Source organism: Hypanus sabinus, chromosome 7, assembly GCF_030144855.1.
Source record: "Hypanus sabinus isolate sHypSab1 chromosome 7, sHypSab1.hap1, whole genome shotgun sequence".
In the NCBI taxonomy this organism is placed as follows: Eukaryota; Metazoa; Chordata; class Chondrichthyes; order Myliobatiformes; family Dasyatidae; genus Hypanus; species Hypanus sabinus.
The window spans coordinates 145,793,178-145,816,071 of NC_082712.1; the positions used below are offsets into that span (position 1 = coordinate 145,793,178).

Consider the following 22,894-nt stretch of genomic DNA (forward strand, 5'->3'; position numbering starts at 1 on the left):
TGGTGACAGATTGGAGGATTAGCTGGTGGGCTCCCACAGCCCCCAGTGGCCCTGTGGTTTCAGTCTGTTGAGGCAGATGTGAGAGTATCCTTCAAGAGGGTGAACCCACAGAAAGCATCCAGCCCAGAGAAGGGAACTTGGCTGAGTACTAGAGGTCTGTGCTGATCAACTGGATGGAGTGTTCACCAATATCTTTAACGTATTACTTTGGCAGTCTGAGGTACCCACCTGTTTCAAGCTGGCTTCAATTATCCTCTGAAATCTCCATCAGCACAGATATGCCAGCAGGCCTATAGTTACGACTGTGAGGCTAAGCACAGCTCCAGTGCCATGTTTAAGATTGCTGACAACACCACTGTCATTGGCTGAATCAAAGGTAGTGGTGGCATCTGTTAGTCTCATGAGACCATAGATCTGCGCCTAGAATGGTTTCTAGGGCGCAGGCCTGGGCAAGGTTATATGGAAGACCGGCTGTTGCCCATGCAGCTAGTCTCCCCTCTCCACGACACCAATGTCCAAGGGAAGGACAAGGGCAGATACAGCTTGGCACCAGTGACGTTGCTGAAGTTGCCAGAATCAGGTTGGGACTTAGGGACTCCAGCTTCAGATTTGTCCTCTGTTTACTCCCGAAGCCTTTCCCACGTGTGGGTATGGCCGCAAGGCAGCGGAGGTTTGAAATCAGAGTTTTTCCTCTCTTAGATGGACTGCCTTGCCAGGCTGATGAGCTCCATCTACCCAAAGGTAGCGACAAGTCAGAATACAGGAGATTTGGCGGAGTGTTGCCACAACAGCAACCTCTCACAATGTTAGCAAGACCAAGGAGCTGATCATTGACTTCAGGAGGAGTGAAATGGAGATCCATGAGCTAGTCTTCATCAGTGGATTGGGGTGGAGATTGTTAGCAGCTTTTAGTTCCTTGGTGTTATCATTTTAGAGGATCCGTCCTGGGCGCAAGCATGTAAGTGCAATCACAAAGAAACTATAGCAGTGCATCTACCTAGAAGTCTGCGAAGATTCAGTGTGGCATCTAAAGCTTTGACACGATTCTATAGATGTGTGGTGGAGAGTATATTGACTGGTTGCATCATGGCCTGATATGGAAATACCAATGCCCTTGAACTGAAAAGCCTAGAAAAAGTAGTGGAATGGCCCAGTCCATCAAGAGTAAAGCCCTCCCACCACTGAGCACATCTATGCAGAAAAGCAGCATACATCAAGGACCACCACCACCCAGGCTAATGCTCTATTCTCACTGCTGCAATTAGGAAGGTACAGGAGCCTCAGGACTCTCACCACCAGGTTCACAAACATGTATTACCTGTCAACCATCAGGCTGTTGAACCAGTGGGCATAACTTCAATCAACTTCATTTGCCCCATCACTGAACAGTTCCCACAACCAATGGATTCACTTTCAAGGATTCGTCATCTCGTGTTCTCAATATTTATTTCCTTTATTATTATTTCTTTTATCTTTCTTGTACTTCCAGTTTGTAGCCTTTTGCACATTGGTTGTTTGTCCGTCCTATTGGGTGTGGTCTTCCATTGATTCCTGGTTCTTAAATTTACTGAGTATGCCTGCAGGAAAACAAATCTTCGGGTTGTGTATGGTGACAACTATGTTCTTTGGCAATAAATTTACTTTGAACTTTGCCTGTCAAGTTGCAGGAGTTGGAAACATTCTTTTGTCCCTTGCCCGCATGATATATTTTTAGCAGATACCAGCATTTCGCTCAAGGATGTTTTAAGTTTGCAAGTCAGGCAGCATTTATGAAGAGGAGTAAACAGTGGACATTTAAGGCAGCAACCCTTCATCAGAACTGGAAAGGAAGTGGGAAGAAGCCAGGATAAGAAGTGTGGGAGATGGGTAAGGAGTACCAGATGGCAAATGATGGATTTGACCAAGTGATGGAGAGTGAAGGTGATGTGGGAGAGGAGTTGAAGTAAGAAGCTGGGAGAGGATAGGTGGTAAATGTTAGGAGATGAAGATGGAATCTGATAAAGAGTGAGCCATGGGGAAAAGGGAAGGAGGGGGTGGAACCAGAGGGTGCAGGTGAAGAGAAGAGAAGGGGTGAGAGGGTAATCAGAATGGGGAATAGAAAAAGAGAGGAAGGTGGAAATTGCTGGAAGTTGGAGACGTCAATGTTCATCCCATCAGGACTGATGTAGAGAAGACCACACTGCCTAATAATAGATGACCCTGTCAGATTTGCAGGTGAAGCGCTGCCTCATGTGAAAGGACTTTTTGGGGCCCTGAATGGTGGTGTGGGAGGAGGTGTTGATGCAGTTGTAGCATTTGTTAGTCTTGCAGGGAAAAGAACCAAAAGGGAGCTTCAGTGGGGAGGGATGAGGGAGTCACATAGATTGCAATGCCGATGAAATTAGTGAGGTGGGGGTGGGAAGCATGTGCTTAATGTTAGAATCTTGTTGTAGATGGCTGAAGTTATGGAGAATAATGTGCTGGATACAGAGGCTCATGTGGTAGGTAAGAATAAGAGGAATCTTATCCCTGTTATGGTGGGAGGATGGAGTAGGGGCAGATGTTCAGAAAATGCAGGAGATGCAGATGAGGGCTACGCAGGTGGTGAAAGAGAGGACTTGAAGAAGGGGGACATTTCAGATGTTACAAATAGAAAGCTTCATCCATGATGTGCTAAGCTGTATCCATAACTCTGCAGTTTATATGGTCATGTGTAGAGCAGTTCCCCTGTTTGCATCTTATTTCTCACCCTACACACTGGCTAATCATTCTTGCTTCAATCTCGAGCTTCTCAGCCCTGCCCTGTATCCAGCCCCCAGCTTCCAGATTTCCTCCATTTCAGTTGAACAAATCACATTGCAGTCTCCTTTTCTGACCACGTAACCAACTGCATCCCCATTCTCCAAGTTGGGCTGTACATCTGATCATATTTATACTCCCACTCCAAGTCAGGCTACCTACCCAACCATATTTTCCTGTTCCCATGACTGACTACATTCCTGATTACATTTATAGCCTGGGATCTGCTATAATGTGGGGAAAATAGCCAATTTTGGGAATAGAAGTATACCAGAAGATTCCTCATACCTGCCATTCAGTAAGGTCATGCTCATAAGTTCTTTGGCTAAAGCTCTATCTTTCTGATGTCCTGGTAAACATTTAGCTTCACCTGTATACTTAAAGAACCAGCACTCAAAGCTGTCTGAAGCATAGAATTTCAATTATTTGCAATCTTCTGAAATAGAAAATTCTTCCTTTCTTGATTATAAGTCTTTCATTATCCCTGAGGCTGATGCTGGCAACTTCTAGACTTGCTCTGGGTGAAGCATCTGACCTTTCTAGCTCCCATGGACTAATGCATGATGAGATGATATCATGTCATATCCTTCTAAATTTCTACAGTGTGTAGGTATTGTCTGCTTAATCCTTATAAGACAACGCAAGAAATCTATTGAATGAACCTTTGCTGCACTGTCTCTCAGGCAACAATATCGTTAAGTGAGATTGGTATACCTATATTCTCAATGTGGCCTTAAAAGTCTTAGATGGCAAGACTTTCCCCTTGTAATTTATTCCCCTACCTATGTATAAGTACCAAATTCCACCTAACATAATTATTTGCTGTACCCAAATTGTAAATTAATTAATACTCTGCTTTTCTATTCTCCCTACCAGCATGGATGATTTTACATTTCTCTGCCATGATTATGTATCTCAATTAAACTATACATATCTCCAAAGAAGATGGTATTAATCATAAATATGGAGTCCCAGCCCAAACACTGATGCATCCCAGACAAGTAGTTTACTAACTTGAAAATAATTCCCATAGGCAACTGGATAGAGCACATATTTTATAAACTTTGTTAATGTATATCCTCAACCCAGGAACTATCAGTCATTATTAGCAACTTATTGAATGCTCTTTGGAAATGGAGAACACAAGATCCATTGACTCATTTTAGCAGCCATAGTTGCAACATCTTAAGAATTGATTGAATTTATTAAATAGTCTCCCTTTCTTTTATTAAACCATGTTGATTCTTCATGAAGTATGCTTTTATACATACTCTTATTACTTCCATGATGATAAATTGCAGCACTTTACTGAAGACTGATAATAGGCTAGGCTAATGAGTTCTTTGTCTCAACTTCCCCCTCCACCAACCCTTTTTTTAAAAAAAAATAGATGTCATATTCACTTTTATCCAGTCTACTTGAACCTTTCAAGAACCTTAAGAGCTTGGAAATTTGGAGCCAGTGCATGCACCATCATATAGACACCTCTTGGAATATTATGTTCAGGTCGATGATTTCATTATTGGGAGGATGTGGAAGCTTTAGATAGGGTGCAGATGAGTTTTACCAGGCTGCCTCTTGGTTTAGAGAGCATGTCTTATGAGGAAAGGCTGAGTGAGCTGGGGCTTTTCTCTTCAGATAGTAGGAAGATGAAAAGTGACTTAATAAAGGTATGCAAGATGATGAGAGGCATAGATCAACTGGATAGCTAGAGACTTTTTTTTAAACCAGGTAGGGTAATATGAGGAGGCATAATTTTAAAGCGATTGGTGCAAATTAAAATGGGGATGTCAGAGGTAAGTTTATTTTATTTTAAACACTGTTGTAACTGCCCAAGACACCCTTCCAGGTGTGCTAGAGACAGATACAGATACATAGAGACAGACTAGGGACATTTCAGAAACTCTTAAATGATAGAAAAGTGGAGAGCTATGTAAGAAGGAAGGGTTTGATTAATCTTTGAATAGGTTAAGAAGTTGGCACAACATTGTAGGCCAGGGCCTGTACTGTTTTTTTTACCATGTCACACCAGACAGTCGACCATTCTTGTCTGGCACGTGGTGTCAGGATTGGTCTCCTTTTCGGATTAACCGGGTCACAATATGAATGTTCCTGACTCAACCCTTTTTTTTTTACAAGGCTGAGTGGCTAGCTCAGCACTCAACCCGGCACAGATGGAAAGCATGGTAGCCTGACTTGGATTTGAACTCAGGAGCCTTCACGCCAGAGTCCAGCGCTGATGCCATTGCGCCAACAGCCAGCCTTATTGTGTAGTGTTCTGTGTTCTTTTTAGAACCACCAGGTCAGGGGTTTGATGGCCCTTCATCCCATTCATTTTTTTTCCCTAGTGATTTTATCTGTGTTAGAATCTGCCCCCTTTTCTTTTGCTCCTTGATTACCTACTATTTTCATTATTTTAGTGTTTTCTACTATATAGAAAGAGATAAATTCTCTCAATTTCTACATTTAGTTGCTAATTTACCTTTACTTTCTCTCATCTTTATCAGTGGCAGTGTTATTTTCAATTTTAAACATTTTCCTTTAATCCAGAATTAGTTGTATTAGTGTTTTTGCATTTTCTCCAGAGCATATTTCTCAAGTGAATGTATTTTTAAGATTTGTGAAATACTTTAAATAGTTGCCACTGTCTGTTGATCTTTTCATCTTTTATTTTAAAAACCTTAGCCAACTCATGTCTTATACTAAAGCAATTACCTATTCAAAGAATTATAGAAAATTTACAAGGTAGGAGGTGACCATCCAACCCACTTTGACTGTACTTGTAGAAAATGAGCTACCCAATTCTACCTATTTATCTGTACATAACCTTACAGTGCATGTTTTCATGTGCGCATCCATTAGAGATTGAGCAAGATAGGGCTTTTCTCTTTGGAGCAAAGGAGGATGAGAAAACAACTTGATAGACCAGCTCAGTGTTCAGTATCATCATCCCCTTAAAGCTAATCAATAAGCTTCAAAACTTTGGCCTCAGTACCTCCTGTGCAATTGGATTTTCGATTCCCTCAGTTTCAGATCCCAGTCAGTTCAGAATAGCAACATCTCCTCCATAACCATCAGCATAGGTGCACCACGAGATTATGTGCTTCACCCCCTCTTCTGTTTGCTTAACATTTATGATTGTGGTTGAGCACAGCTCCAACGCCATTTTCAAGTTTGCAGGTGACATCAATCTCTTTGGTCAAATCAAAAATGGTGATGAATCAGGATATCACAGGGAGATTGAAAATCTGGCTGAGTTCTTCCACAACAACAACCTCTTACTCAATGTCAGCAAGACCAAGGAGCTAGTTATTGACTTCAGGAGGAAGAAACCAGAGGTCTGAGCCAGTCCTCACTGGAGGATCAGAGATGGAGAGGGTCAGCAACTTTAAATTCCTCAGTGTTATTATAATGGAGGACTTGTCCTGGGCCCAACACATAAGTGCAGTTATGAAGAAAACATGGCATTGCCTCTGCTTCCTTAGGAGTTTAAGAAGATTCAGCATGACATCTAAGACTTGGGCAAACCTCTATTGATGTGTGGTGGAGAGTATATTGACTAACTGCATTACAGCCAAGTATGGAAACGCCAATGCCCTTGAATGGAAATTCTTAGAAAAAGCCTAGTCCATCAAGGGTAAGTTCTCCCCGCCATTGAGCACAAAAACATTGTGGCTGGAAAGCAGCATCCAACATTAAGGACCCTCACCACATAGGACATGCTGTCACTGCTGTCATCAGGAAGAAGGTACAGGAGCCTCTGGACTCTCACCACCAGGTTCAGGAATAGTTATTACTCATCAGCCATCAAGCTCTTGAACCAAAAGAGAGAACTTTGCTCAACTTCACTTGTCCCATCATTGAAATGTTCCCACAACTTATGGGCTCACTTTTAAGGACTTCTCATCTAATTTTCTTTATTTATCTGTCTAATTTATTTTCTTTTACACTCTGGTTGAATACCCAAGTTGGTGTGGTCTTTCATTGATTCTATTATGGTCATTATTCTATTAAGGATTTATTGAGTATACCCACAAGAAAATGAATCTCAGCCTTGTCTCTGGTGACGTACTGTCCATGTTTCCCCTCATCTTTGAATGCATGCCCTCTAGTATTAGGCATTTCAACCCTTGAAAAAAGATATTGTCTGTCTGCTCTATCTATGCCTCGCAATCTTATAAACCTTCATCAGATCTTCCCCAGCCTCCTCCGCTCCAGAGAAAACAACCCAAGTTTGTCCAACCTCTCAGTATTTCTACACTATTCTTGGTTGGTGTGACTGTAATGAAACCCAGTTTCCCTCGGAATCAATAAAATATGTCTGTCTGTATGCCCTCTAGTCCAGGCAATGTCCTGGTAAACCTTTTCTGCATCCTCTCCAAAATCTCAACATCCTTCATATAATGGGGCAACCAGAACTGTATGCAATATTACCTGCAGCTAAAGAGATCAAGGAATTGTGAACAGATAGAGGGTTGTTGAATTGGATGTTCAAACTTTATCATATTGAATATAGGTTCAAAAAGCTGAATGGCCTACCTAACTTCTGATTTCTATGTTTGTATTAGGTCTGAATTACATATTCAGCAGTGTGTTTGCCCCTTCTTTCAATCTTCAATCTATATAGCTTCATTTAATAATCCTTCTAAAATACTATTAATATTAACAATTGTGGTTGCTATTTTTTTAATCAATATTGCTCCCTCACCAACCTTGCTACCATTTGTATATGCCAGTCAATCATGTCTGAAACCCCTGGAACCGCTAACTAAGCTTTTAGAACTGCTGTTCTTTAAATCACATTTCCTTTACAGCTATATTGCCATAGATTCATGTGTCTACAACAATCTAAATTCGTCTATCTTTACTGCACTTACTCTCAAGCTCAGTCAACATGGTGTCAAGCTGCAATGCCCATTGATGTCATGGCTTACACTTGGTAGCAGGGTAGTTAGCAGTCAGGCTTAGGAACAGGGATGTGGGAGTGTTAGAGGTTGAACAGTAAGTGGAGAGTTAGGAAAGGAACTGTTGTTTGGAGTCTACAGTCCAGGGTTAGCAATCCCAGAGGTCAAGTTGGCAGGTGCTGAGGAGATTAGCGACTCAGGTCCTGAATCAGAGATCCATATGGACTGGAGTCATTGACTGCTGGTGACCCCACAGGTCAACAGGGTCAGAGGTCTATGTGAGTCTGGAAGTCATGGTCAAACCCAAAATTGTCAAGTCCTGGATCCAGGACAGAAGGTCATGCCCATGATTAGCGAGTCCTGCAATTGAGAGCTGAAAGTCAAATTGGTGATCAGCAAGTCCTGGGTCAATATCTATAGGTTGACGAAATCTGGAGGGCAAAGCTGAAGATTGAAGTCCAGAGCCCAGCAAGTCTGGAGGTAGACGGTGCTGTGTCAGCTTGTATGGCATTCAGAGGCCCACTGTCTGTGAATCCAGGCCAGGTTGTAAGCTCAATTGAGTGTGGGGCCACAGTCTGGAGGTCCAGAGGCAGCCTGTCCTAGGGCCATCTGTGTTTGGAAGGGCAAGATGGTGGCTTCATTTGCTGCTGTTGACTTGTTCTGTTGTTGCATGCATTGTTCTACTGAACATTGTGGACATGCTATGTTGGCGGCATTGGAAGGTGTGGTGACATTTATGGGCTGTGCCCAGCACTTCCTTGGTTGTATTGGTAACGCAAAAGACTTATTTCACTGTCTGTTATGAGGTACATGTGATAACTACGAATCTACAATGCAAGAATTTTGTTGAATGTACCATTAAATACTGCCAGCCCTGTTCTATATTTATTCTGTCATTTAAAATAGATCTCCATCTTAGATTTTCAATTCTATTCTCTTCTGAATCTTTACTCAACGTATTATCCTTTTGTCATGCTAGTTTAAACCTTCCCCAACTGGATAAGCAAATCATCTGACTTGAAACCAGTACAAGTTCTACCTTCCCCAGAACTGTTTGCAAGGCCCCTCACCAACTCTTTAGACTTGTATTTATTGCTGCCATTCTCCATTCTGAATTTTATTGACGTTAAAGATTGCTTTTACACTCATTCGTGTCTCAAATATGATCTTCTGTCACAAATTTGATCTTTTTTGGAAGTGGCCAAGAGAATTAACAAAAGCAGGGTATTAACATTGTCTATATGGACTAGTTTTTGCTGGGAACCTGCATGATAGGCTGGTCCAAAATGTCATAACTCATGAGATCCAGGGTGAGGTAGTGTTGTGATGGAAAATAACTGGTTCCTTGAGTCTCAACAGTAGAGGCCTGGACACACACAGTTTTAATAATAAGGAATTTATTTACAAGGGGAAGTCGGCAACACAAGCAACTACAATACACAGGAAGCGGTGTGGGGACAGGGTACAGTTACACAAACAAAGAACAAGGGAAAAGCACTATAACAGCTGTCCCCCTTGACCTTGGATAAACGATAGACCTTCCCAAACAGAAATCAATGCACCTACCTCCAATGTGGTGGTCTGTAAGAGAGGGCTAGCTAAGGGCAAGTCTCACCTTTTAAAGCATGGGGCTGGGTGAGATAATCCAATTAAGGTGACCAATAATTTAGGTGTGCATTGATTAGTTGGGAGGGACCAGATGTTGATTGGCATGTGGTGTGTCCTCCGACCAGCCAGGTGGCAGTGCATCTGTCACGTGGCCGGTATCTCTGGATACAGGTAGCAAATTAAATGTAAAATTCGCTTGATGGTAGGATGCAGAGGGTGATGATGGAGAGTTCCTTTTCAAATTAGAGACTAATAACTAGTGATGTGCTGCAGAGATCAGTGTTGTTCATGTATTATCTTCCAGTTCACTCCTGGTCAGGGCCCAGGTCCTATGATTTATTTAAACTTCACTAGGAAATGTTTGTGTGTTATTAGTTTAGGCAGATTGTGCTTGTCGATTATTGTCACTTAGATGAAGATCAGACCACATTGATGAATAATTAATGCAATAAACCAAGTAATTGCAAAAGTTTCACTGATTTTTTTCTTGCAACTATATTAAATATGCCCATGCATTTAAATTGAATAAAACTCATTTTTTAAATGTTTAAAATCTTAGTTATAATGTGTTAATCATTGTATTCTTTTTTTTCTCTCCTAATTTCATGTTCCTTTAAGACTGCAGGCCAAACTGTAAGGTAGGCTACCATTTTGCTCTTAACAAATCAATTATTTTGATGTAAATCAAAATCTGATACTTATTGACAAAAGATTTATATTTTATTTCTTTTTAATCTTAGTTTGTATCAACTGGTCGGGATACAGCTTGTGTAAAAGTGTTGAGAGACATTGAACCGGGTGAAGAAATCTCCTGTTACTATGGAGATGGCTTCTTTGGGGAAAACAATGAATTTTGTGAATGCTATACTTGTGAAAGGTAAGACTACTGATTCCTAATTTAATTTGCTTGTATGCATCATTATCTCTTTGCATTTGGATAGGAGCTCAATGCTTGAAAGTCCATATTTCAAACTTGCTTTCACAATGTTGTTTTCGTGTGGATGACTTAATAGATCCAACAGCCACCTGTGACTTGTTTGTTTGTTAATGGCATCTGGATTAAATTCTTGTTTACTCAGATAGTACATTGAGAATTTGCCAGACAAAGGTAACTTCATTCTGAGAAATAAAGCCCCGTGCAAGACAGTTTACCTTAAGAGTAAATCCTGCCATCTTTCTAAGGGGCTGGCATCTCAACAAACCCTGTCCACAAACTAAGTGGGAGAAAAGATGTTCTTGTGCTTAGAAACTTTAAAAACATTATGAAAAGTTTTAAATTATAAAATGCCACTTGAGCCAGCATAATGGCATGGAATAAGTGCTACTACTTCAGCTCCAGAAACCCAGATTGGGTCCTGATCTTGGCTGCTTCATGTGTGAAGTTTGCATGTTCTCCCTGTGACTTCATGTGTTTCTTCCTGCTGTTCTGGATTATCCCACATCCCAAAGATTTGCTGGTAGGTTAATTGGCTGCAGCGAATTACTGTTTTGTGTAGATAGTTGGCAAAGAATCTAAAGGAAGTTGGTAAGTCGTTAAGTGCAGTGGTGCAGGATAATAAAGAGAAGGGAATGATTAATGAGATTACTGCGCTCAGGACTGGCACTGGACAAATAATTTAAAATAATTTTTTTTTAAAAAACTGAAAATTTTAAATGCAAACAATTGAATACTAATAATACTTTTCATGCCTCAATCATTCTCTTCAAAATGGAGTAGATCTTTGCTGTGGCTTCATGCCACTACTATTTATAACCACTAGGGGGATCATATTCCTGTCTGCCTGTGTGATGAAACAGTTAAGACTACTGCCCCAGCTAAATAGCAGGTATTGTTTCGTTCATTAAAAAGACTGGGTTTGATATCCAGACTTGTGGTACAGAAAATAAGGTACAGTACCTTAAGTTGTTATGTTTATATTTTGGATAAGTTTAAAAGTTGGGTTTTATTTCTGTCTTTAAGATATTGGGTACTTCAGTAATATATGTAGTTAATATATAGAAAATAAATACAATCGGTTTTGCTATTAAAACTTTAGTGACTTTTATATTCTAGGCGTGGCCAAGGTGCTTTCAGATCAAAACCTGGACTTCCTGACCCTGTGCCGGTTATAAACAGCAAGTATGGACTCAGAGAAACAGATAAACGTTTGAACAGATTAAAAAAGTTGGGTGATAATGGAAAAAACTCTGATAACCAATCTGTGAGCTCAAACACTGATGCAGAGATTACTCAGGAAAAAGGTGTGATTTTTTTTTGATATTATCCTTCCGTACCAGTTTCTTTTAAGTTGACTTTACTGATGTCATATAGTTTTCTGTGTGGATGTAATTCTGTTTTCAATATTGATATTATTAACATGGCCTACTCCATTTCTATTTACCTATGCTCTGGTGTTTCTTTGGTTGATCATTGTCATAGATGGGAATGGACCAGCTGCTAAAACTACATCTAACAAGCGGAATTTGTTTAAAATTGTAAGAGTACAAAGTCAATATGTCTCTGTAAGGGTTAAGAAGAAAATCTATTTAGGGAATCTTGATTAATAAATGTAATTGTGGGTTTGATCAGAAAAAGTGGAAATATATGTCAGATATTGAAAATCATAATCAAGTGTGTTATTTGCTTTTACAGAGAATGTAAGGGAATGGGGGATGGGGAGAAGAAGGTCTGAAATGACCCTGGCCAACAGTATTAAAGACCATTTATTCTAAAACCTTGTATAAAGATCTAGAATTTATGAAATGGCACCAAAGAAACAGCATTTGTAATAGTGTCATTTATATAAAAAAGAGACATCCCAGTTCTGTTGTGGAAATAGAGAAGCAGAAAAGTTCAGCAAAAAATAGGAAAGCAAAGTAAATATTACTAATTTACTAGACTTGTAGAAGAAAGGAAATTATATGTATTGAATAGAATGCCAATTGAGCTCCACAGTGAGCATGTTTCATTGCAATTGATTATCATGAATTGGTCAACTGACCGTGTAACCCATGAGGTATCTGACTGTAGTACTTAGTGATTGTCTTACAACATATTTGAAGCAGCTGCATCCTCAGTTAATCAGTGTTGATCCTTTTTTATAGATGGAGATATCTATAGAACACATAGAACATAGAAATTTATAGCACATTACAGGCCCTTCGGCCCACAATGTTGTGCTGATCATGTAACCTACTCTAGAGACTGGCTAGAATTTCCTTAGTGCATAGCTCTCTATTTTTCTAAGCTTCATGTACCTATCTAAGAGGCTCTTAAAAGACCCTATTGTATCCCCTTCCGCTGCTGGCAGTGCATTCCATGCACCCACCACTCTGTGCAAGAAAACTTACCCTGGCCTCTCTTTGGTACCTATTTCCAAGCACCTTAAAACTACGCCCCCTCGTGATAGCCATTTCAGCCCTGGGAAAAAGCCTCTGGCTATTCACATGATCAGTGCCCCTCATCATCTTATACAGCTTCTATGATTCAATATAGCCAATTAATATAAGACAATAAGGTGTAGGAGCAGAATTAGGCCATGGCCTATCTGCTCTGTTCTGCCATTCCATCATGCTGATTTATTAACCTTCTCAATACCATTCTCCTGCCTTCTCCCTGTAATCTTTGACACCTTGACTAATCAAGAAACTACCAATTCTAAATATAACCAATGACCTGGCCTCCACAGCCATCCATGGCAATGATTTACTACCCTGTGGCTAAAGAAATTCCTCCTCATCTCTGTTCTAAATGGACATCCCTTTATTTTGAGGCTGGGCCCTCTGGTTCTAGACTCACATACTATCTTCCACACATCCACTCTATCTAGGTCTTTCATTATTTGATCAATGTCACTGCTATTCCCCTTCATTCTTCTAAACTTCAGCGAGTATAGATCCAGAGCCATCACATGCTCTTCATGTGTTAACCCTGCTGTCCTGGAATCATTGTGAACCTCATCTGAGCCCTCTCCAATGCCAGCACATCTTTTCTGAGATACGGGGCTCAAAACTGCTTACAATACTCCAAGTGTGGTTTAACCAATGCCTTGTCAAGCCTCAGCATTACATCTTGTATTCTAGTCATATTGAAATGAATGGTAACATTTCATTTTCCTTCCTTACAACTGACTCAACTCATTAACCTTTAGGGAATCCTGTACAAAGACTCCTAAATCTCTTTACCTATCTGATTTTTGAATTTTCTTCCTGTTTGGAAAATGATGTACTCCTTTTATTTCTTCTACCAAAGTGCATGACCATACTCTTCCCTACACTGTGTTCCATCTGCCACATCTTTGTCCATTCTCCCAATCTAAAGTCCTCCTGAAGACATCCTGCTTCCCCAACATTGGCTGTCACTCCACCTAACTTCATATCTTATGCAAAGTTGGCTATTAATTCTGTCACCAAAATCATTGACGTACAATGTAAAAACAAGTGGTCTCAACACCAATCCCTTTAGAAAACCATTAGTCACTAGCAGCCAACCAGCAAAGACCCCATTTATCTCACTCTGCCTCCTGCCAGTCCAGCCAATTTTCAATCCATGCTAGTATTTTTCCTGTATTACCATGGGCGCTTATCTTGTTCAGCAGCCTTCTGCGTGGTACCTTGCTAGATCCAAGTAAACAATATCCATTGTTTACCTTTCATGTTATTTCCTCAAAGAATTCCAACAGATCTGTCAGACAAGATTTCCCGTTGTGGATAATTAGAGATTACTTGTAAAATGACTGACAACTACATTTGTTAGGCCCTGATCAGATTAGTGGTTTCAACACCACGTACTGGCAAGGAGAGGGCAATAAAATTAATTTAAATTTACTAGGAAGGCTTAAAATGGCTCTTAGGGCCATCACTTCTTTGTTCTCTTCTCAGATATGCATTTGGTATATTTACAACACAACCAACACTGGGGCAAGCTCATTTAATCTATTGCAGTTATTGAAAAATTCAGAAACTGTGTCCAAAATGATAGGCAGAATAATAATCTTTAAAGGGGGCACAATAACATCTACTTTATCAATAATTTTGCGTCCGAATTCTCGAAGTTAACAGTTGTACAAAATTAAAACTGCTTCACATCAAACTTATACTTGCAGCACAAAAGTTAGGGTGCATAGTGAAGGAAATAATATTGGGGACAAAGAAAGCAACTAATAGTCAATAAGGAAGGATTTCTTTACATGGCAATAATTGTTTTCCATAAGCACCGGGATTCTTTCAAGATATTATTAGATGTTATGGGAAGACCAAGTATTTGGCAGGTGTGAACTTCAATGGATTAAAGACGATCCACTAAAGATAGACAATTACAGGTTCCCCCCGCTATCCGAAGGTAGAGCATTCCTAAGAAACTGTTTCTAAGCTGAAATGTCGTAAAGCGAAGAAGCAATTACCATTAGTTTATACTGGAAAAATTTTTGAGCGTTCCCAGACCCAAAAAATAACCTACCAAATAACACATAAAACCTAAAATAACAGGAATATATAGTAAAACCAGAAATGATATGATAAATATACAGCCTATATAAATTAGAAATATTTTATGTATGTTGTAGTTTCATTTATCAAAATTGGGAAGACAGCGAGCCAAAATCAATGTGGAGAAAAAAATCGGTGCGTACACACCTATGCACTTACACGCATACGCGCACAACTGCCTGCACAAGGCTTCATGGTCACGGTGGTCTTTCTCGGGGTAAACACGCATATAAAGCGGGCGTCTTTTTCTCATAAAAGCAAAAATCCTCTTTGATTAGTGAAAACAGGTACTAATGTAGGACTTTCGTAACAGCAAGCTATCGTAAAGCAACGTTTGAAAAACGGGCTGTATATTTAATTCATTTGTTTCCAACTTTTATTTCAGTAATCCATTACTCCAGTAAATTTCAGTCTTGAATCCCCTGTAGGAGGAAGCCTTCTTTCTATATTACTCTCTCAAAATCCTCAGGACTTTGTTTCAATTGCATCTCTGATTACTCTTCCAAATTTGCAGATACAAACCATGCTTAAAGCAATCTTTTCCTATAAAGCAACCTTTTCTTGCTGATGCATTCCAGTGCATTAACGTTCATCCTTAAATAAAGAGAGCAATCCTTTACACGGCACTTCAGATGTGGTCTCCTCAGTGATCTTTTTAAACTGGTGTAACCAACCAACTTTTGCCTACAACTCAAATGGAATGAACATAGAATGTCTCCAGTTTCAAGGCCCCCCCCCCCCAATGTTCTTTCATTATTCCAACTAGGCCACCAAGGTTCTATTTTCCTTCGTTCATGATTTCCATTCTGCCCTCTCCTCCCATTACCTAACTGTGTCATCTCCCTCAAATGGTTCCATCCGCCCATTAGCCAAAAACTTACCCACCTGTGTTTCCAAAGTTTCTTTGCCTTTGGCCCAACCTTCCTATCCACTTTCCCCTCTCCCAGATCTGGCTTCAGCTGTCCATTGTATCTCTGTTTCCATTCATCACCCACTTCACCTATCAGCTACAACTCTTATTAGCCTCCTAATGCTAACTATTCTCCTCTGCACTCTTAAGTCCTGACACAGGGTCCCAACCCATACTGTTGACCGTCCCTTTGTCTCTAGAGATGTTGCTTGGCCTGCCGAATTCCTTAAGTAGTTAGCTTTTTTAAAAATCCAGATTCCATCATGCAGTATTTTGTGCCTCCAGACTTTGTACTCAATTCCCCTTGCAATTAGCTTTCTTAGTTTCCTACTGCATCTGCAACCTAGCCTTTTGTAAATATTGCATCAGGGCTCACAGATCTCCCTTTATCATTTCATAATGTACATTTTTATTTTTCATCCAGATCTGGAAAAATGAATAAATAAATAGTAGCTTCTGCAGGATTATCTTTTGTTTCTTTACTTGTCCCTTTACCTGCTTTTGTCCTGTAGTATTGTCCTTTGTACAATGTAATCACTTATTATTTTTCCTTTTCATATTTATATGACTTTATAAATTAGAAGGCCATTCATTCCATCAAACCAAAAAAAAATCTCATGAACTCTATTAATCACTCATTTCTCAAGCTATTTTCTCTCACTTTTCCATTAACAATCCCTGGATACTCCTTGTACTGTGGGTAGTGTACAATAACCAGTTACTGACATTCAATCTGATCTTGGAATGTGGGAAGAAACAGAACAGGTATGGGGGGGGGGGGGGTGGTTTGGTTTGGTTGAATGACTGAACAGACCCTTTTTTTGTCTTTGTTTTACATTGTGATAAACTTATCCCAAATAAAGCACTGAGGTACTCAGCTGGTGTCATTTTATTCTGATTCCATATTTCTCCCATTAAGTGTGATGAGTGAATATGTCATTCCATGTGTTGGTCACTAGGGATTGCTGTAGAACAAAGACTTCTATAGTTTCCATTGCCTCTGACCTATAGGTTCTCTTTATTGTTTTGAAAATTAAATTATACTTAAATGTTTAAATCTTAAAGGAGCAGATCATAATAGTACTAGTGGCATTTCCCTATTTAACTGAGAGTGAGTCTGGGACATCAGATCCATCTTATAGCTTTGAAATGTGGAATGTGTCAGTTTGCACTGTTACTGGGTTTCATGGGCTTCAAATCAAGTGCTCAATCCTCCATTTATACTGTGGAATTGCCACTCTGATCCTACCATTTTGGATGAAAGCAGGATACGCAATCCTGTTGATTTTGATTGGGATTGTGGGCATGCAGATATAAAACACAAATGATCTAAACTCCTTGTTAATTGACTTAATTTAATATTTTGTTCTTGGGAGTTTTTATGAAGTTTCTAAGCTATTTTTAATATTTAAAGAAGTACTTCATTTTAGTAGTTTTTAGAAGTTCCTAGTGTGAAGTGTGTGTTTTTTTAAAAAAAAACATTGACTGCTAGTTTGACACATCAAAACTGGGTGTAGGGCTTTGCTGGTTACCAGAGCTAATGAGACACCTTGGAGGGAGGTATTCCCCAGTGCACTACTGGAGGTTATGTCGCTGTTTCCACTTTACCACTGGAGCTCAGAATATTTTTGGCCAACAAAATAGGCCCGCTGCCTCTCAATCTGTAAATTCAAATTTGTGGAAGTGGCAGAGGGCATGCCAGGGCCGGTGAGATTAGCCAAGCATCTGCCTAGTTGGCACAAGGTGACACCCATGAGCTCTTTCAAGTTGTCAGCTTTAGCAGCAACCTTGCTACAGTCTGAACTGCTGAAAGATTGTTCATGTTATTTGGACTAATTCTAAACCTCTGCTGTAATATACTCTCAATTGCCACTTTATTAGGTACCTCCTGTACCTAATTAAAGTGGCCACTGAGTACATATCCATTTCAAGGTTCAATGTGTTGTGCATTCAGAGATACTCTTCCACATAGCACTGTTGTAACACATGGTTATTTGAGTAACTTCCGCCTTCCTATAAGCATGAACCAGTCTGGCCATTCTTTATGCTCTTTGTGAATAAGAAAGAAAAATATCCAGTGAGCAGCAGTTCTGTGGCAAAAATGCCTTTTTTATTTCTTATTCACATGGTTCTCTGTAAACTCTAGAGACTGTTGTGAGTGGAAATCCCAGGAGATCAGCAGTTTCTGAGATACTCAAACCACCCCATCTGGCACTGACAATGATTCCATGGTCTCAAAGTCACTTAGATCACCTTTCTTCCCCATTCCGATGTTTGGTCTGAACAGCAACTGAATTTCTTGACCATGTTTGCATGCTTTTATGCATTGAGTTGCTGCCTCGTGATTGACTTTTTAGATATTTGCATTAACAAGCAGGTGTATCTAGTAAAGTGGTCACTGAGTACATCTCTTACCCCTCTTCTGAGAAGAAATTGCATTCCTAATAAGGAATTGTCATATGTTTTTACCCTTTAAATACACCTATGTGTATTATTAAAATCTTCTAAATGCTTTGTGATACAAAATCTTGAGAGTGTGCTTATCTTATTCAAAATCCCTTGATTCTGATTTAGAGCTGTGAAAGGAGCCAGTAAAAGTTTGAGTAAATGCCTGATGTGGCGGACTGTTAAAGCAAACAGAAAAGTATTCAACAATGCAGATAAGCATGATAGAAAACTTCCTTGAGCTACTTGATTTGGGGGTGGGGCTGGAGAGGGAGGAGGAGAGAAATTATCCCAGCCTAAGAGGACCCTTTAATTTTGCAAATTAATTTCTGCATAGCTGCACAGTTGCGAGTTTGGCTACAATTGCAGCAAATGTAAATAATAAGTATTTGAATGATAAAATGTAAGTTTGGTGAAGACATTGAATAGAGTCCTGTAGGAATCAGTGGTTCATTGTTTGCATTAAACTATAGCGTACTTTTGATCAAATATTATGTAGATTTTATTAGAAGATAAGCTTTTAAAATTAGTATTTATTTCTCTTTTTCAGCTACAACTAGAAAATCAATCAACATAAAAAAGGATAGTAAAAGCAGAACAAGGCAAACTTTGTCCAGAACATCAGCTGCCTCTAATTCTACCTCATCCTCTTCAAAAATGTGTTCTGCGGGTAATTCCAAGGTACCAAAGAAACTGAAAACCTCAAGGCCGGTACGGTCTTTGCCCCTAAAATCTGGATTAAGAAGTGAATCTAGAAGATCAGAGCAAAAGACTAACTTTGGAGGTCTTGAAATGGACAACTTAGTGCTGAAGGAGCCTAAAGTAGTTCTTTATAAGAATTTGCCGCTTGAGAAGGATAAAGACTTAGAGGGGCCAGCAAAAATTGAAGGTTCGGGTAGGTGCCTGACTAGACATGCTGTTGGAGAAACAAACATCAATTCTGTAAAAGAACTGCATAAAATTTCTCGCTTGCGTAATGGAACTATCCCTTGTGCCTACATGACCCGACGGGCAAAAAGAACAAGACTTGCCCTCAGAGAGTCCTGTGAGGTTCCTTCACTCGATCTTGAACCAAATACAGTGGACAATGAAAATATTCATTGCACTGCACAGAATGAACTTGTGGACTCAATCTCACATGCATGTGATGGCACCCATATAAGCCCATTGATCCAGGAAACCGATGTAGGTACAAACTGCCAAAAGAATGGGGTGTGTTTGAGCAGGAGAAGGTCACAGGGAAAACTAGAAAAAATTGATGCACAGTTAGATAAATGTGAGCGCATGTTATCTTGCTCTGTAAAAGATGATGTGAAGGGGGAATCAATACCAGAATTGGTAAGTCCTCCAATTCACAATCTCAATGGGGGTGAAAATGTTGCTTTGGTGAATGTATCTGGTGTTTACAGAGACTGTGTTGGTTCATCAAAAGGTGACACTTCAGATTCCTTCATGGTTTCTCACAAATCAAAAAGTTCGCAATCTCATAAAGTAAGAAGTGACCATTCAAGAAGAACAGGAGAAAGAAGCAGAAAGAAACGACGAATCACGAGATATGATGCACAATTAATACTTGAAAACAGTACTGGGATTCCTAAGTTGACTCTCCGTAGACGACGTGACAGCAGTAGTAGTAAGACTAATGACCAAGAAGTGGATGGAAAGAAATCCAAAATTAGTATCAAACTGAGCAAAGACTATGAAAATGACAAAGGTAATAATTATGTAGCAAAGCTCAGTAATGGGTTCACGACAGCCTCAGGAAATAATTCTACAAAACTTAAGATACAGCTGAAACGTGAGGAACAGAATAAAGGAATTAAGCGATCGCACTCCGTCATGGAAGACCTCTGTGACAGTGGCATGTGTTGTGACAACGCTGTTTTTCTGAGGCCTAATGGGGAGTTCTATGATCATAGACAACACAGAGATGATGACGAGGATGACGATGATGATGATACTTCCTCATCTTTGTCGTCGTCCTCATCATCATCGTCGTCTTCCTCATCATCTGAGGAGGATGATTATGATGATGAGTTTGAAGATGACTTTATTCCACTTCCTCAGGCAAAAAGACTAAGACTTATTGTTGGTAAAGACTCCATAGATATCGACATCTCATCAAGGAGGAGAGAAGACCAGTCTTTAAGGCTTAATGCATAACTTTTGGTTCCATACTAACCATAATGTACAGTACTTTCCAATCAATTATTCCACATTTGAATGAATTTACTGTAAAATTTTGATGGCACTTCTGTATTCATTATCAACATAAATATTGTAGAAAGTGTACAGTATATTGACTCATTTGATTTGTTTTTTTTGCAGATTTTTATTGTACTATTAATAGCCTTACCATGTGCAATTCTGAGTTTTGGAGGAACTCACTCTGTGGTAGAATTAAGGTATAAAGCAGAATTGTTGTACATAAAGATCAGATTTCTTCTCATTTATTTCTCCTTTTGAGCCTCAATATTTTGAAACACAATTATGGTGGATATTCTGTTTTTTTTAATAAAAACTTGAGTCTGCTGTGCTTTACGAATGAAGGGTGAAGAAAGCAAAAAGTAGTGGCAGCAAGTACAAACAAGCAACAAATTTCTATTAGTTGTCCTCATCACCAGCAAAGGAATTGTAGCTTTTAGGCTCGTTTGCTAGGTGTTTTCCCCAGGTTTTGTCAGTTTTACACTGTATGCTGTCCCAGATGTACTGTCTGTGGCCTTTGTTAGTAGCCAGCTATTGGTTGGAAGTTTAAATAAATGGAGTTGTTTCAATAAAATAAGCGTGAGCCATTTGCTGACCTTGGAATACAGAATATGTGCAGGGTATAGTTCTTTACAGCCTTAAGTATTAATATACTTTGTATAGCACCTATAAATGTAAATTATTTAGAATCCTTGTATTCACTTTGGACTGTTAATATAGTTGCAAAACAATATTTGTAGGTTTCCTGGAAAACTGATCCTGTGATTAATTTTTTTTAAAACTAATTCAACATCTTTTTGTAACAATTTGGTATTAAACTCATAAAATTTGAATTTAAATTTGAATTTTTATATGCACAAGAATTGTATGTGTATTCTGTAATGGTAACGATGTTCATCCAGTATTTCTTCACCTGCATTTCTTGGCACTTTTCAACATATTGGTGGATGTCTGAATTAGTAATTCAATCTTATTCTGGCAATTGAATTTCGCCAAAGATTGAAAAGTAATTCCATGAAAATAATTCTTAGTTGCTTTAATACCACTCATGACCTTTGTACATAAGGTTTGTGCTTGCATTGAGCAGCTGCTGTTTTCTCATTTATTCTCATCAGGAGAACAGTGAGTTATTTTATAAGCCTCTTGATCTGATGTATAGCATTACTTGATGTCTGTCTAAATAATTTTGTGTGATTTTTTTTTGTTCTGAGTTTTGTTGTGAAAGCACACTGAGATCTAAAAGAACAACAATGTAAAACTAATCAAAATGAATGTAAATTGATTTTTAAATCCTCCAAAACAGTAATTTTAATAAATAGGGACTGATTTACACAATTTGTTTCCTGGTAACCAGCCAGCCCTCAAGATGTTTAAGAACTGGACAATTTATCTTTGAGAGGCTCTCAAGCCCTAAAGCATGTTGTGTTTTTTTTAAGTCCGTACCATATAATAGAGCCAAGATGGTTCACTCACAAAATATGTATCCTTATTTTTGATTAGATACATTCTATTTCCCAAATTTTATCTTGATGTTTTGGTTGTCATTTTGTAATCCTGTTCTAAACCTAGTTGTTTTTTTTTGTGAACACGAAGAATGCAGATGCTGGAAATCCAATGCAACACACACAAAATGCTAGAAGAACTCAGCAGGTCAGGCAGTATATTTGGGAATGAACTGATAGTTGATATTTTGGGGCAAGACCCTTCAGGACTGCAAGGAAAGGGGAAAGACGGTAGCTGGAAGGTGGTGGGTGGGAAAGATTAAGGGCTGAAGAAAGAATCTGATGGGAGGGTAGACCATAGGAGGAAGGGGAGGACCCAGGGAGAAGTAATAGGCAGGTGAGAAGAGGTAAAAGGTCAGAGTAGGGGATGGGAGGGGGAATTGTTTACTGAAAGGAGAAGTTAATATTCCATCTGATTGGAGGCTACCCAGTCAGAATATAAGGTGTTGCTCCTCCAACCTGAGGGTGGCCTCATCTTGGAACAAGAGAAGGCCTTGACTGGCTAGTTTTTTTTTAATGATTCTCTTTATTGCATATCTTTGCCTCTATTGTGTTCTTATGTCACTGTTTCTCCAATATTGTAATGTATATTCTTTATGTCTGTCTCCCTTTGTAGTTCTGAATTTCCATATATTTGTGAAGCTTTCAATGTACTGTCTAGGTAGTGTTTGTCATGCTTTGCTTTTGCATTCTTCTCCATTTTCTTCCATTTTTTCAGTTACCTTTGTGTTCCTTGTGGCCACTTTTAAGGCATCCCTCATGCATTTTGTTGTTGTTGCTCTTCATTTCTGCCTCTTGTGCCTACCTCTACTTTGTCACTCCTTTGATATCTCTTTTATTGTTCCTGTCGTCTCATTGTTCTATGATCTGTGGTCTTTTATTCTGCATTATGTCTGTCTGTTGTGCTGAAATTATCAGTCTGGTCCAACAATTTTTCTTTCCTAGAAACATTTTCCTACACAAACCCTGATTTCTCCATCACATCTTTAACTTTTGTGCATTCTAGAACAACTTCATCTTTTGCAGCTTTGAACCTGCAGGTGGAGGGGTCTGTGTCTGCACTGCTGTTCAATAAC

The 22,894-nt window shown here is 39.3% G+C and overlaps 1 protein-coding gene across 10 annotated transcripts in view; it reads left to right on the forward strand.

Annotated features, from left to right (window-relative positions):
* kmt5b (lysine methyltransferase 5B) overlaps window positions 1–20,543 on the forward strand; it is a 58,548-nt gene extending 38,005 nt beyond the window's left edge. For all 10 annotated transcript variants that reach the window (XM_059975901.1, XM_059975897.1, XM_059975899.1 and 7 more), the window contains 4 exons: window positions 9,909–9,928; window positions 10,031–10,167; window positions 11,344–11,531; window positions 18,662–20,543. In XM_059975901.1, coding sequence (XP_059831884.1) covers window positions 9,909–9,928; window positions 10,031–10,167; window positions 11,344–11,531; window positions 18,662–20,274 — 1,958 coding nt within the window. In that variant the 3' untranslated portion in view covers window positions 20,275–20,543. The remainder of the gene's footprint in view (window positions 1–9,908; window positions 9,929–10,030; window positions 10,168–11,343; window positions 11,532–18,661) is intronic.
* The last annotated feature ends 2,351 nt before the right edge of the window (window positions 20,544–22,894 follow it).